This window comes from Diadema setosum, chromosome 3 (genome assembly GCF_964275005.1).
Source record: "Diadema setosum chromosome 3, eeDiaSeto1, whole genome shotgun sequence".
NCBI classification, from domain to species: Eukaryota; Metazoa; Echinodermata; class Echinoidea; order Diadematoida; family Diadematidae; genus Diadema; species Diadema setosum.
Window position 1 is genome coordinate 26,702,388 of NC_092687.1, and position 14,395 is coordinate 26,716,782.

The following is a 14,395-nucleotide window of genomic DNA, read 5'->3' on the forward strand; positions in this document are numbered from 1 at the left end:
CACACACAAAAATGGATGTGGCAGAGATATCTTGGAAATGGAAAAGAAAGCCATATGATGCTGAAAAACATTCATCTTGGGCTTCGTTGGGGAAATCTAAAGCAACTTTAGACAAATAGCCTGATGTACATGCCAGGGGCCGCGGAACATTTTTTAAATGTATTTATTGTTATTGTTGTTTTTGGTTTTTTTTTTTCAGGGTGGGGGAGGCTTCATTTTGTCAAGTGTGGGAAGCACAAAAACTCCACAGAAATCATGTTTTACATCACCCTTCCCACCTCCTCCCATTAATGGATGAATCGTTTGCTGTTGCTTTACGAGAAAGACAGATTTGACGATGACTTTCAGTTTGTCATCTTTTTTTAAAATCTTTTAATAGAGGGATAAGTTTAGCAATGACAGACAAAAATAATGTTAACACCTACAATAAGATAAATGGATCCATGACGAATGCATGTGACTGTTTGTATATATCTGTCTGTCTGTATGTGTCTCTGTGCTATGTCGCTAAACAGCTGTCAATTCCGTTGCATTCTGCAACCAAATGTAGTAGCTTTCAGGAGGAGGGGAAGAAAGAGGAACAAAATAAAATGGGGAAAACCAAACTGCTCACAGTGAACACAACTGTAAGGAAATTGCACTAGATGATATTTCTACTGTACTGTACAGTGGATGACATACCTGTTGTACACTATGTATTCAGAAAACATATATTACAAGCAGCATGCTGTCCCCAAGCACTTTATAGCCCGTAATACTTTTTATAAAGGGCTTCGCAACTTTTACACCAATTGCTGGACACAGTTTATGTGTGTATGTGTGCATGTCTGTGTGAAACCATCCACTTTGCAGGCAAAAGTAAAAGAAGCCTTTTAATATCTTTCCTTACCTCTTATCAATCAATCAAGCTGGTCACGATTTCAATAGCAATGGACTCTCAAATGATTTTCTGCGTATTGATGTACATCAGATGTTGAAATCAGGGGAGGGACATTCTTTTTCATTACACCATATCACTTCTTCCATTTCTCATCTGCACAAAGCAGAATTCTTTCACAGAAAGAAAGTTATCTGCACCTCAATATTCTCTCTTAAATCTCTCTCAGTGTGTGGTTAAAAAAGAACTGTACTACACTACATTTCACTCTAACATCAGTCAGTATCAGAAAAATAAAGGCAAAACATAACCCCCTAAAATTCTGTGACTGCAGTGAGCATGTGCCGTTAAATGACCATATTGGCTACCGATTCTGCTTTCTTTACACACATCTTAGATGGCTCACAATAACATTTCTGCCTCGCAGACAAATGAACGAAGTGCTCTATGGGTAAGTTTGGCGTTTTGGACACTGAAGTAATCTTTACCTTTCTTAAAGTATTCCAACATGCATTTACTCCAAAGTGATTAACTAAAAAACAGAGATATGAGAGACTGAAAGCTCTGGACTTTCTTCAAAGTGTTGAGGGCTCTCACAAAAACTGACACTGCTGGATAGTACTAGACATCAGGGAGCTTTAGATTTGCGGTGCGGACGTTTGAGACGACGCTTGAGCTGGACGTTCTCCTCTTCCCTGCGTCGTGTTGAAAAAGCAGCTTTAGATTACGCCGAGACGCAGCCTATAAAAAATAAAATGGCGCCCCCATATGATCGGTGCATGAAGTAGCTCTCTACGTCTTAAATTGCGCGGACGTAAAAATAGCACAGAACATGTAGTGAAAATTCAGACGACACAAGCTGTAAACAGATCGACTTTGATACGCGATTCTGCGCATGCTCAGAACAGTTTTTTTCCCCTCTGAACGTCCCTGTCACGAAAATCTAAAGCTCCGCCTTGACTGGTCGACTAGACTGATCAATGTGGGGTCCTACACGGAGTACTTACGGACCTAATCACAGATGACCCTCTGCAGGACATGAGAAGATGACGTAATACTCAAGTCTCACACAACACGTAGTCCTCTCACAAAAGACAGCAAGAAACAAACACAATCCACATTCCATTTCCCTCCTAGGCAAGTCGCTCGTTAACATAAACCTCCTCATCAAGAACTAACTTCTTTTCAAAGATCTAGAGACAAATACAAGCTGGCACGCAATTCCTTCCAACATACAGGACTTTTTTGTTGATTTTTTTTTTCAAATAGTTCTGTCTTTATGTCATACAGAAAAAATTTCATACACTTGTACATAAATAGTTAACAATTTGTTGTTGCTGTTGCTGTTTTCTCCCAACCACTAGAACACATAACAGGCTTAGCAAAATAATAGCTCAGCAGGATAAAAAATAACGGACAACATGAAGAGAAAATTCAACTCTTGGGCTCGGTACATCTGTGAAATGCTTCCATGGAAAGCAGTCTGAGATGGAACACACAGACGGTATCATGCATTTCCAGTGACTGTTCGTACTTTGCAATTTCACGTAAGTCTGCCTGTAGCGAAATCGATACGTACTCTCACAAAGAAATGAAATAGCGAGGCCCACTTACGAGACAACTTGCGTAGTAAATGTTTGGACGAAGGCCAGGTGATGCTGGCAATTTGTAAGATTAAAGTTGGTATGGCTGCAATTAATTTTCAATCTGTTTACAGGAGCAGTGAATATGTGAGGTCGGGATGCTGTGGCTGCAGTCTTATCGGTAGCGGGTTTCTTGTACTTTTTTCCTTTCATTTTTACATGTTGGCTGGTAAGTTTGTAGTGCTTTAAATACTGAATGCAAAATTAGAGAAGTACCCTTTCAACTTTGGTTTGATGGCATTGAGAGGAGAGATGCATGTGTCAGAAATGCAAACGATGCATCTGCATTTCCGTCATCATCTTCTGGGGGTTTGAATCCATGACCCACTCATTCTGTGCATTCATCCCAACTGGCCAGCCAGAGCCCCCCTGCACAAAAAACATGGTACCATACCTGATAATGAGCAAGTTGCTGTACTACAGAATTTGTGCACATCTTCTTTAAACATATTGATGCTGCCTCTTAAGGTCTATTAGTCCTTTACCTATGAGAGGAAAGCTGAGTGATTAACGGGTTCGAAATACCACTGGAAATGCATGACAGCCATACAAACATCGCATTGCCGTCTTTTCATCTGATAACCTTTCACCTGTGTATGTCCATCTGATATTAACTCTGTTTGACATACGACACAATTGAGATCCACAGGTCGCATTTCTCACTCAATCATGCATAGCTAATCGACCAGTTGGATTACAATCATATAAAGTTTGACTCAAGAAATTGTTTGATTACAAGTATGTCACTTACAAACCACTTCTTTACCTGGAGACAGCATGAGCAATACTTACTCAGCAAGCTACACATGACATTCTTTTTTTTTAACAAGAGCTTACTAAAAACGATTATTTACTTACAGACCAACTTCCCTTCTCCTGTCACAACCAAGTACATCTTTATGTCTGAACTCAGTCTATATGCATACACTACAACCTATCATCTTTACAGGGGATGTTTACACAAAACAGTAAAGAATCAATGCTACATTGTATGAATGTTCCCTCAATACCCTATTCACCAGAGGACAAGCCAAACTGATTAATACATATATTCCTTACATGTTGTTACTCTTTCTTTTTTAATCTTCTTGCAAACTTACTAACTTCCACTCCATTCTGCAATACAATACATACGTACAGAGCTTATCGTGCCTTTTAAAACATTCAACTCGGGAACAACAGCTAACATGCTTCTATAAAGATTCAGAGTTAAGGACTTTACTCACGCTATGTCACAGTCACCCACAAAATCTTCTTCCAAGCACACACTATTTATTACCAGGATGGCGTCAGAGAGGCTCTTTGCTTTTGGGGCTTCTACTTTTTTTGTGTGTCTTTTTTTCTTTCTTTTTTTTTTGTCAGTGGCAAAAAGACGGATGGCAAGATACCATTTCAATTTTATCAACATCTCCCACCCTCCCCCCTTCCCATCTCTGACACAACAGACTTGGATGGGATGGGGCAGTTTAGTTAAGCCTGCTATACATGGTCTTTACAGCAAGCTATAGAGTGTCAGAGCCCACCTGTATAGAAAATGGCGGTTTGCCCGCAAGAAATAACAAGTTATTGTTTTAAACTGAAGTGGTAGCCTGGGATTCAATACAGCCACATATAGTTGAAATGGGGTCTCAAGCTTTCAGTAAGTGTCATAGGGGGAGAAAGAAAGCAATTATTACAGAATTGTGCAGAATCATTTGAAACGGAGAAGATGATGATGAAACAAACGAGAAACTATGACAAAATATCATATATTCATAAAAGGTAATATATTCAAGATCTACCACAAGTAAACAGAAGAACACAATTACATTACTTTCTCAAACAACTGTAGTTCCCTCCCCTTTTTCATGGAGTGGAAAAGGCCAGAAAAATTCATGTTGCAAATATACAGGCTTAAATAAGTCGAACTCAAGAACGCAGAGAAAATAGCTGCAGGAAAATGGACAGACAGGAAGAGAGAGAGAGAGAGAGAGAGAAGACAAAGAAAATAAAGAGAGAGAGACCAATTTGGGACTAGAAAATATAAAGAGTAAGGAATTAAAGTACAGAGAGGAGAAAGAAGAAAGCAAAAAACACAGATCTCTATAAAAATCTGAAACATCTCTTACTTTTAGGTGCCTATATCAAACACATATACAACATCGTATCTTTTTTTTTTTTTGTCATCTAGTTTTTCACGACCCATTCAGAAAAAAAGGTAGGTTCGATTACAATATCTCTAATGCAATTTTCAAAGTCACACAAAAACCTGGCTTCTCTAGACAGCTTCTCACCCGCCATTCTTGGTTATACTTCCTTTAACATCGTGCCAACTCTACTCGTCTGCTTTATTCCACTGTTTGTTTTCTTTAAATCCTATTTTCAATAACGCCAACTCGATAAATCGTGCCTATAGTGACAACTGTCCTCGTGCGAACGTAAGATACAAACGCATTACACATCAGAAGATGTATCAAACATACACCATCATTTTTTTTTTTAAATATATGCTTTTTTCATAACATTTTTTTTTCTCTCTGTGTCAGATGACATTGCTGGTTAGAAATGCACTCCTCTTCATATGCAGATTTCTAGATACCAATCCTCTCACCCTCGCTCATCCCCCGTTATTATATTTCCCCCCGAAAAATCCTCGATGATTTTTCGGCGGCTTGTTCCTACCTACATCATAGGCGATGCGGAAAGGACTCAGAACTCATTTCACTGTACCCAAACCTTTGTTTCTTTGCTTGTTTCCTTTGTTTGCCTTTGCCCTGTATTGTTAAGCTGACCTACTCCCCAGTACCCCCTCTCCCACGTACTCTGCCCCCCCTCCCTTCAGACTAACCAATCATATCACTTGTCAAAAGATTGTGAATTCCTTGTGCGTAGACCCATTCTCCTCCGGATGGTGTTAATGCCCGCTTCCGGTCCCTCTACGTCCAAACAGGTCGCTCCGTTTCAGTCACCACCCACCCACGGCTCCATCTCACGTGCACACCACCCAGTATCCGTAGAAACGCGGCCTTCCCGTAACGCCAAAGGCTACGGGGCGCGAAAAAATTGCAGGCGTCAGGACATCGGAGATCGTTGTTTGGGTAGTCATCAGATGCAGAAAATGAAGCGCACTGAGATCGAGATGACGTGTTGGTTTGGCTTGAATGGTCGTTCCTGCTCTACTCCACTGTTATCCTCTTAATGGCGCCTTACACCTGATAGATCTCAAAACTTTTATGCCACGCCCCACATAATATTCTCATTCTAAAGCCAATATTCTCTAAAAACGGACCAAAGAGCTCTCCAATGCTTGCTGTAATTGATTCAAAATTTCTGGATTTGGATTTCTGACCGCAAGGGGCTTGATTTCATTAAGGGTATGTAATCTTTCATTGTTATATTATGAGAGCATCAGGCAATGGTTGCTTAGTAACTTGGGAATTCATGCTCTGAATGCAAAGGAAGCGATATCTTTCTTGTCCGACTTGTGCAAGGACTGAGGACCTCTCTTTTTTTTTTCCATCTCTCCTTACAGCCCTTCTCTGTTTTTCTTCTTTTATTCCCTGATCAAAGTGTGATTTCAATATTCTTCACATCCACTTGCTTATGTTTCTTTCCTTTTAAGAAGACACAAACAAATAAAACACAAATAAAAACCTGTTGCGCTTTGGTAGCATAAAATCTTGGAATTCACAAGTTTACTCTCACAATACTTGACAAAATATGAATTCCATCGCTTCCTTTCTTTTTAAGCAAAATTAATCCTTGCAGTTCATCAATACAAAATCCATCTAAATGTGATATAATATCTTTCATTTATATAAATTATTTTTTTTCTGTTTTTTTTCCACTTCTCCTTTCTCAAAATCTCCTGAAACCAACACTGCATGAATACACACACTGTAATTTCATCTGCACTGTTTTCTCCAACTCTTTTGTAAAATGTTATCTAAAATGTGTACTTTTCCCGTCTTTCTTCAGTCTGAGGCAGAGGGTGTTTGTGTTGGGGGGATGAGGATCAAAAGGGGATTAAGATCGGCTTTCGGATTATCTTAATCCCCTTCGTCCCCTTGCCCGCCTTCTCCCGCTCGAATCTCCTTCATCCGGTCCACGTACTCTGAGAAGATGTCGCGGAAGCGGGCCCATGACCTCTCCGGAATCGTGATCGATGTGCGGAACTGGTTGCGAGGCTGGACGGGCAAGAAATACAGTGTAAGACAGCCATCAGGATGGTCACTGGTTTGCAAAGGAAAAGCAGCTGCTGCTATTGTGCTCCTAAAATTCTGAACTAACTTTCATTAAACACACGAATACAGAAATAGGGGAGAAATGAACTCATTGTTTTGGCACAAAGATCACAAAAGTTAATTATGATGGTCAATTGTCATTCCATCCCTCTGATATGACTACAACTTGTAGACTGAAATGCAGCATGAATCTGCTTACAGTCCAAGTAATTGCCAACACAAGCATACACTTGTACATGTAGCAAACATTTAAAGACTGCATGCATCAAATATTTCACAGAAATTTATTTCTCTCTTCCATGCATTTTGCAAGTGGACATTTACTTACAAAATTAACAACACACCAACACTCATTTTATATAGAAAATACAAAGACTAGCAATGTGCATTTGAATATTTGAGTATTCTTACTGAGTCTAAACTAGAGTCAAAAGGGGCCTGAGCTTTCGATCCTGGCAGAATCTTCGTCAGAGGCAAAATGCCCATGATCATTTTGCCTCTGACGAAGATTCTGCTAAGATCAAAAGCTCAGGCCCCTTTTGACTCCACTTCACTCCATTGGCTCACCACTATTGGAGTAGCAATTTTCAGCAGCTTATTTTGCTACACTGAGTCTAAACTACACAGACATTTGGTCCATATTGGTCTTTTCAGGAGCGAGTGAGTGCATTTTCCTGCAGCTGTATGACTTCTTCAGCATTCAATTTAACCCTCCTCAAACCGTCATCTCAAAGAGGCTTTTCGGCGTTGCCTAAAAACGGGTCATCGACTGCAACGACCGAATGAGGTAGACGCAGAAAACAAAAAATGAAAACAACAGACAAAATCTTCGCCTCTCTGGCGAAGGTGGCAGTCTCACCTGTACTTCGCTGACTCTCATGTAGACACCGCGGAAGTTCTGTCCAATGTCAAAGTAGAAGTTCTTGTTTTCTACCCTAAATGATTTACTCTCTGGGACGTTTCCTTGGCCTTCCTCTGCAAGACAAAATCAAGAGAGCACATGGGTTGCACTGATGAAAAATGGTCCCTCCATGAATACAAAATAGCCCATTACTTGTATCTGCCTACAGTAGGACATCTTTCTACGCTGTAATTGCTTTATACAGCAATAACTACAATCATGTCGTTCATGGGTTGAATTCATGAGAAATTGCCAAATGTCTGTACACTGTACTTTTGTTCCTAATTCATTCCATGCAATTTGTAGAATTCAAGTTCTTTGATGCCATGAACTGTATAAACTGCATAATCAACAAGCAGAGTAGTTTCTACAGCTTGACTCGTGGCTACAGGTGATTGACACCCACCATAATTCTCTGAAACCCTTTGAGTACTTGAAGTGCCAATCAGCGCGGACAACCCCCATGGCTTTGTACCATATCATTCTAAGATTATAGCAAAGAAAGGGATAATAAATTAGGAGACACTCTGAGACTCACCTGCGCTCTCTACTCCATACTCGTCTAGAAGTTCTGTGAGTGCATTCTTGAACTCCACTAATCCTTGGGCAGGCACAGCAATCTGGGTTCTTGGACCTCTGTTGATAGTCTGTGACACCTGGAAAAGAGAATTTGAGGGGAAAAGAGAGAAAGACTGTTTTGTTTTGTGTGCTTGTTTTTTTTTTGTGTGTGTGTGTCTGTCTGTCTTTTTAGAGAAAGGGAAGGCCTCATGTCTCAAACACTAGATTACTATTATGTTGTACAAATCCAAAGTTTTTTCTAAGAGAATAGAATGTGAAATTTCGTCATAGTCTTCAAATGTACCCCGGTGGGCGGTGAATGAAGATTGATTCAATCACGCCTTCCTACACTCTCTATGCTAACAAGAATTTAACCCGTTGAAGACGGGCTGATTTGGCTACAACACGCATTTCCCATCGAGACACTTGCCCGACTATACTCAACAGGTTAAGGATGATGTCGTCAAGTGTTACTCTTGATTTGTTTGGGGGGTTCTACCATAAGATTTTTAGCTATTGAAACTTTAAGAGCAATCATGCACATAAAGTCTGGGCACGCTCTGAAATGTTAAAAGTGTATACAGCATATTGGGATTCTATAACCTGTGAGTGGTAGAATTAGTGTGGCATATTTTGTACATTTCACTGTTTCATAATTCATGCCAATCACTGTAACACTTAACTGTGAAGTGCAAGTACAATGTAGTCAATTTTCTAATGATCAGTTTCTACTCAAGAAACGGTGCATGCTCACGCCGCCATGTTATGCATATAATCTAGTTTAGTGCCCCAGATATTATGCAGTATTATGGACTAGGTCACTTGTGTAGACTAAAGGATGTTCCTTGCAAATGGGATAGACATTATCATAATGGCCTCCTAATAGTATTAGAGATTAATTTATCAAAATAGCTGTATCAGTGGACAAACACTGTTTTCATTTCAGGGCCCTGCATTCATACACACGGGAAAGCGTGCGCTGGGTTCTAATGCAGGCTGCTGCCTTACTCAACAGTCTATCCCGCACCTTTAAAAAGCGCCCTCGCGAGTTCTCCTTGAGGTCCAGGTAGTATCGTCGGTTGTCCTTTATGATCACCTCACTTTTGAGTCTCCCGTCGTCGGGTGGGTTGTCGTGGCTCGCCGGCCCAAGCTGTGCGTAGTGCTCGCTGAAGTCTGTGAGGTGATTCCGGAACTCGGCCGCAGCCGCCATGCCCAGTGTTAATCGACTCTTCCCTCCTCGACCGCCCACCTGTTGTGGCAAAACACACAGAAAAGAAGGAGGGGAAAAAAAACAAGATTTTTAGCAACAATGCCATGGAAATCATGGGCATAACTTTCCGTGGGAGTAAAGAGAACACTAAAACAACATTAGGACAGCTCACATGCACAAATACAACAAACCTAAAAAGTTACAGCTCAATTTTTTGCTCAGCACTTTCATATTACATGCCAAAGAAGAACACTGGCAAGGAGTATGAAAACTGTAAGATATATGCCTTTAGAGGTATTTATACTATAAAGGGAGGAAAAAAAAAGATTCATAAGAACAAGGAAAGATGGGAAGAAGAAACAGAGACACAGAAAATATTACTGACAGGAACAGAAACCAAGGAGAAGAAGGAAAAAGAGGGAGAAGGAAAGAGGAAGAAGGAAAAGGAAAAGAAGGAGGAGAAGAAGATGTAGTAGTAGTAGTAGTAGTAGTAGTAGTACTTAGTAGTATAGTAGTAGTATTAGTAGCAGTAGTAGTAGTAATAGTAGTAGTAGTACTTAGTTAGTATAGTAGAAGTATTATTATTAGTAGTAGTAGTAATAGTAGTAGTAGTAATGTACAACTGTAAGTAGTAGTAGAAGTAGTAATAGTAGTAGTAGTAGTAGTAGTAGTAGTAGTAGTAGTATAAGTAGTTGTAGTAGTGGTATAAGTAGTAGTAGTAGTAGAAGAAGTAGTAGTAGTAGTAGTAGTAGCAGCAGCAGCAGCAGCAGTAGTAGTAGTAGTAGTAGTAGTAGCAGCAGCAGCAGTAGTAGTAGTAGTAGTAGTAGTAGCAGCAGCAGCAGTAGTAGTAGTAGTAGTAGTAGTAGTAGTATAAGTAGTTGTAGTAGTGGTATAAGTAGTAGTAGTAGTAGAAGTAGTAGTAGTAGTAGCAGCAGCAGCAGCAGCAGCAGTAGTAGTAGTAGTAGATGTAGTAGTAGTAGTAGTAGTAAAAGTAGTAGGTACTGTAGTAGTTGTTGTTACTGGCTTGCGTGAATCAAATGTAATTTTTGTTTGGAACTTGTGGATGTCAGTTTGCGTTCGGTCAAGGTCAACTTTAAACTGAGAGAAAACCTTGCATTGAGAAGTATTTCAAAAAGTTTTTCGAATTTAGCTTCTCTCTTGTCATCTGCTCACATTTACCTGCCTCTAAACTTTGATATGAAATATGAATAGACTATGATGGCCATCATTGAAAACCAGCTGTGGTGGCATAAATCTGTCATAGCTAAGGAAACAATCTATATGCTTTACAATCCCCAACAACAGAATGATCACTGAAAAATGAAAATCCTTCATTTTTCCACAGGAAAAGCGCTCACAAAGACTACTGATAAATAATTCATGTTGATAATAATAATGGACATATGAATAAAAGGCACTGCAATGTACCATAAAACATATTGATTATCACTGCTGATTAGACTAGCCCCTATGACATGAATACGTTGTGGTCAAAACAAATAGGCAGTGAAGAGAAATTCCTTGATCACTGCCATCATGTGAATTCAGACAAATCATGTGAACGGGTGCAACAAATAACTGAATATGTCGACTGACCACAAGCTTGAAGTGGAGGACTAATGCCATAATGTATCATAAGTAGTTCAACTGTTGATTTCCTAAATCAATCTATCTCTCAGATTCAACAAGTGGACAAACAAGATAATGAATTACAATGGCAAAACACTCATTATGCCTCGCATTGACCAAAATAGAAACATCTGAATGTTTGGCTTTTGTAAAATATTGCCTGCTGTGGTACATAAATACACAAAATCTCTTTTCTTTTATCATTATTATTTACTTGGCATTCGTCCATATCCCTTATTTGGAGGCATAATATCTTTGCTTTTCTTTCGCATTGCGGCGGAAGATCTCGGAATGTCCCTACCTCTAGCGCTGTCTGGAATGTTAATGTACATGATGGCCGTCTATTTAGGGGAGCATCAGGAACGAACTTGGCTATACGCAATCAACTCCTATACACACAGCCCCTGCCGCACCCATATTCTACTTTACACTGAGCAGTAGTAGAAGACATGACGTTCACTGTCTATGCACACAATGAAGTGAAAACTGCCCATACATATAAATCTTCCCTTCTTCCCCTCCGCGAGGCCAAAACTCTACTTCGTATATAAATCACGCCGCTTTATAGCATTCTTTTGGAAGAGAAATACCACGGATTCCAGACATCTTGCAAATTTTGCTTTTAAACAAATAACACACTAGTTACACAAGATCAGCAGTGGAGTTCTCAAAATCACTCTACAAGAAGAAATAGTCAGCCATTCTTTCAAATGTATGAGTTTGTTCTCGTGTCAGCAAAATTATGTTTGCTAGATGAACTCTTTAGTCTTTGCTGTTTAGACATTGTAAAGGCTGATGAAGTCTTCAAATAGATTGTGCACTGCCCGAGTGCCATGGTAGTTTTTACCTAAAAACACTTGTGGAATTGCAAATTGATTATTGACTTATCAAGCAAATTATTTCAACTTCCATAGAAAGATGTCAAATGAAAAAAAAAAAAGTCCTTGATAAAAATCCTACCAAAAGATAATAAAACACTATGGAGCTCTATCAACTTTTAATTTCATACACTTTTATTTGTGATGGTGTTTTGGTTTAAACTTTGTAATACAGGTTGGTTTATATGTTTGGAGTTTCATTTTACTTAGATCTAAGTAAAATGAAACTCCAAACATCTATGTATTTCTTTATCTTTTCTTTTACTACAGGGGTCTGTACGATGCACATATATTTTGACCTGACAAAGAGGAAATAAAATCTTACACTTAAAGCCTTGTTGACTGGACAAGGGGGAGGGGGCAAATTACAACACAAAGCCTCAACTGATAAACCCTGCTCTAATTTTGAAGAAAAAAAAATAATGAAGCATAGAGAAGAAGTAAATGACCACAGAATGAATGAATCAATCAATTACATTGAAATGAATACAAAGTTAAGTGAATAATTCGAGTCAAAAAATAATGAAAAGATTTGTAATTTTTGTCTGGGGACAAGCACAGGGAAAACTGACAATCATAAGTACTCCAAACAAGCTGACGTCACCGGTACTCTCTTTTTGAAATGTGGAGTCTCTTGAGCTCTGTGCAATGTGTGCATAGAAACCCATTGGTTTATAAATCTCAATACCCACAATGCTGATAATTCACAGTCAACGAGATACTTAAGATCCATTTTTTTTTCTAAAAAAAAATATAGTCGTTGGACAGGAAATGATATGGACATTGATTGACAACAAAAGACTGTTTAGGAATTTACATCGGATGACCCTTCTGTGTGTTACTTTTTGTTTAACTTCTCAATGTGTTACTTTTCACTATATATAAACAAAATAGAGAGTGCCTTGCATATTTTCACATATTGGAATAAACCTAGCCACTGTAATGAGATGGCACCAAGTCATCAAAATCAATCTCCAATGTATTCACTTGTAGGGTTAGTAACTCTTCTCTTCCTTGAGTTATGTCAAGTTTGAAGATTAGAACGTCTACTGAGGAAATGTATTCACAAGACCAAGAGCAGCAAACAATCCATATTGGAAGCGTTGGATTATCAGCTGTAACCACAAGGTGGTGAGCGCTTGAGTTATTAAATATACACTGACCTTTTGCGCTATCATTCACATCACATCACTTCCGACGACATGTGTGGCCACGATAGTTGCAAGCCACCGCAAAAAAAAAAAAAGAACAGAAAAAAAGAACAGAAAAAGGGAAGTCATATTCTTGAGAGTGATGTATGTGTGTATTAATGGCCATACTTACAGGGCTTACGGTAAAATTCATAGCTGAACATCCCTTTTTGTGCCCACCAATGATATCATCTGCGCAGCGCCGATCAAAATAGAACAAGAAAAATACATTAAAGTTGTCTACGAATGGCATACGCGCCTCTGTGTATGTTTGCGTGAAGTGTGTGTGTGTGTGTGTGTGTGGTACATGTATTTGAATCAGGTTCGCACAATGCCATACAATACATACATGGCGTATGTGCATACAATGCACATGTATACCACATACATAGTTCGACATTGTGTACCATGTGTACGTGTCTGCGTGCGAGTGGGCAGAAATTATGCACGGGTTGAGACGAGATATCGGCCACGAAGGAGTGGCGAGATAGAAAGAAAGGGAAAAAAAAAAATGGAGGCGCAAGTCTGCTCACGTGTCCGCGGGAGGCAAGAGGTCAGGGAGGAGCCAGTCAATGGCGGTCAGTTTCTAGATCGGCCAGACTTGATCTTCAGCCTTTCCCTGCTTTCCCTCACACCAAGGTTGGCATTAAAGAAGCTTTCTCAATCTACAGTATGCATGTACACATCTGAAATCCATCAAGTCCCATAAAACCACATTTCTGTGTTTCCGTGCTGTATCTTTTTATCATTTTTGTTTTTTGTTCTGACTTTTTGTTGCTGGTGTTTTAAATATAGAGTTTAACGACAAAACAGGCTAAGAGCCATTTTTAAGCATTTTAAAAGTAAGTCTACCATCTGACATAAAAAAAAAATCTCTGTGATACCTTTACTTGTCACATACCAAGATATAACAAGATATAATGTTGAATAACACTCCATGATTACTGATGAACTTTTAATTTTCTTTGTTTGAAGCAGCTTTAATTGTACTATATCGCACATCAACAAGAATGCAGTTGATTCATTTTGCCATCAAACTCTGACCTATATGGTAAGGCAAGCAAATTCTCTGCCATTTGAACACTTTCTTGTTCATGAAACATTTGTTTCAATGAAGAAAAAAAAAAGAAACAAAACTTTCAAATTCCTCAATGCATATTATGCCTTTTATTTGTCATGTCATTTTAGAAAACTCTCTTACAACCTCTTTTTGAGAATTCAGAAGATGACTATAACCATTTTATTTAGTCTTTCTCCACTGTACTATCCGTAGCTTACTTTGAGAG

General features: G+C 39.1%; 1 protein-coding gene across 4 annotated transcripts in view; it reads right to left on the minus strand.

Annotated features, from left to right (window-relative positions):
• Nucleotides 1-2,098: 2,098 nt before the first annotated feature.
• Nucleotides 2,099-14,395, minus strand: part of LOC140226564 (transcriptional regulator protein Pur-beta-like) — a 71,523-nt gene continuing 59,226 nt past the window's right edge. For all 4 annotated transcript variants that reach the window (XM_072307021.1, XM_072307020.1, XM_072307019.1 and 1 more), the window contains 4 exons: nucleotides 9,230-9,451; nucleotides 8,183-8,300; nucleotides 7,603-7,718; nucleotides 2,099-6,686 (listed from right to left, as the gene is read on the minus strand). In XM_072307021.1, the coding sequence (XP_072163122.1) occupies nucleotides 6,549-6,686; nucleotides 7,603-7,718; nucleotides 8,183-8,300; nucleotides 9,230-9,451 (594 nt within the window). In that variant the 3' untranslated portion in view covers nucleotides 2,099-6,548. The remainder of the gene's footprint in view (nucleotides 6,687-7,602; nucleotides 7,719-8,182; nucleotides 8,301-9,229; nucleotides 9,452-14,395) is intronic.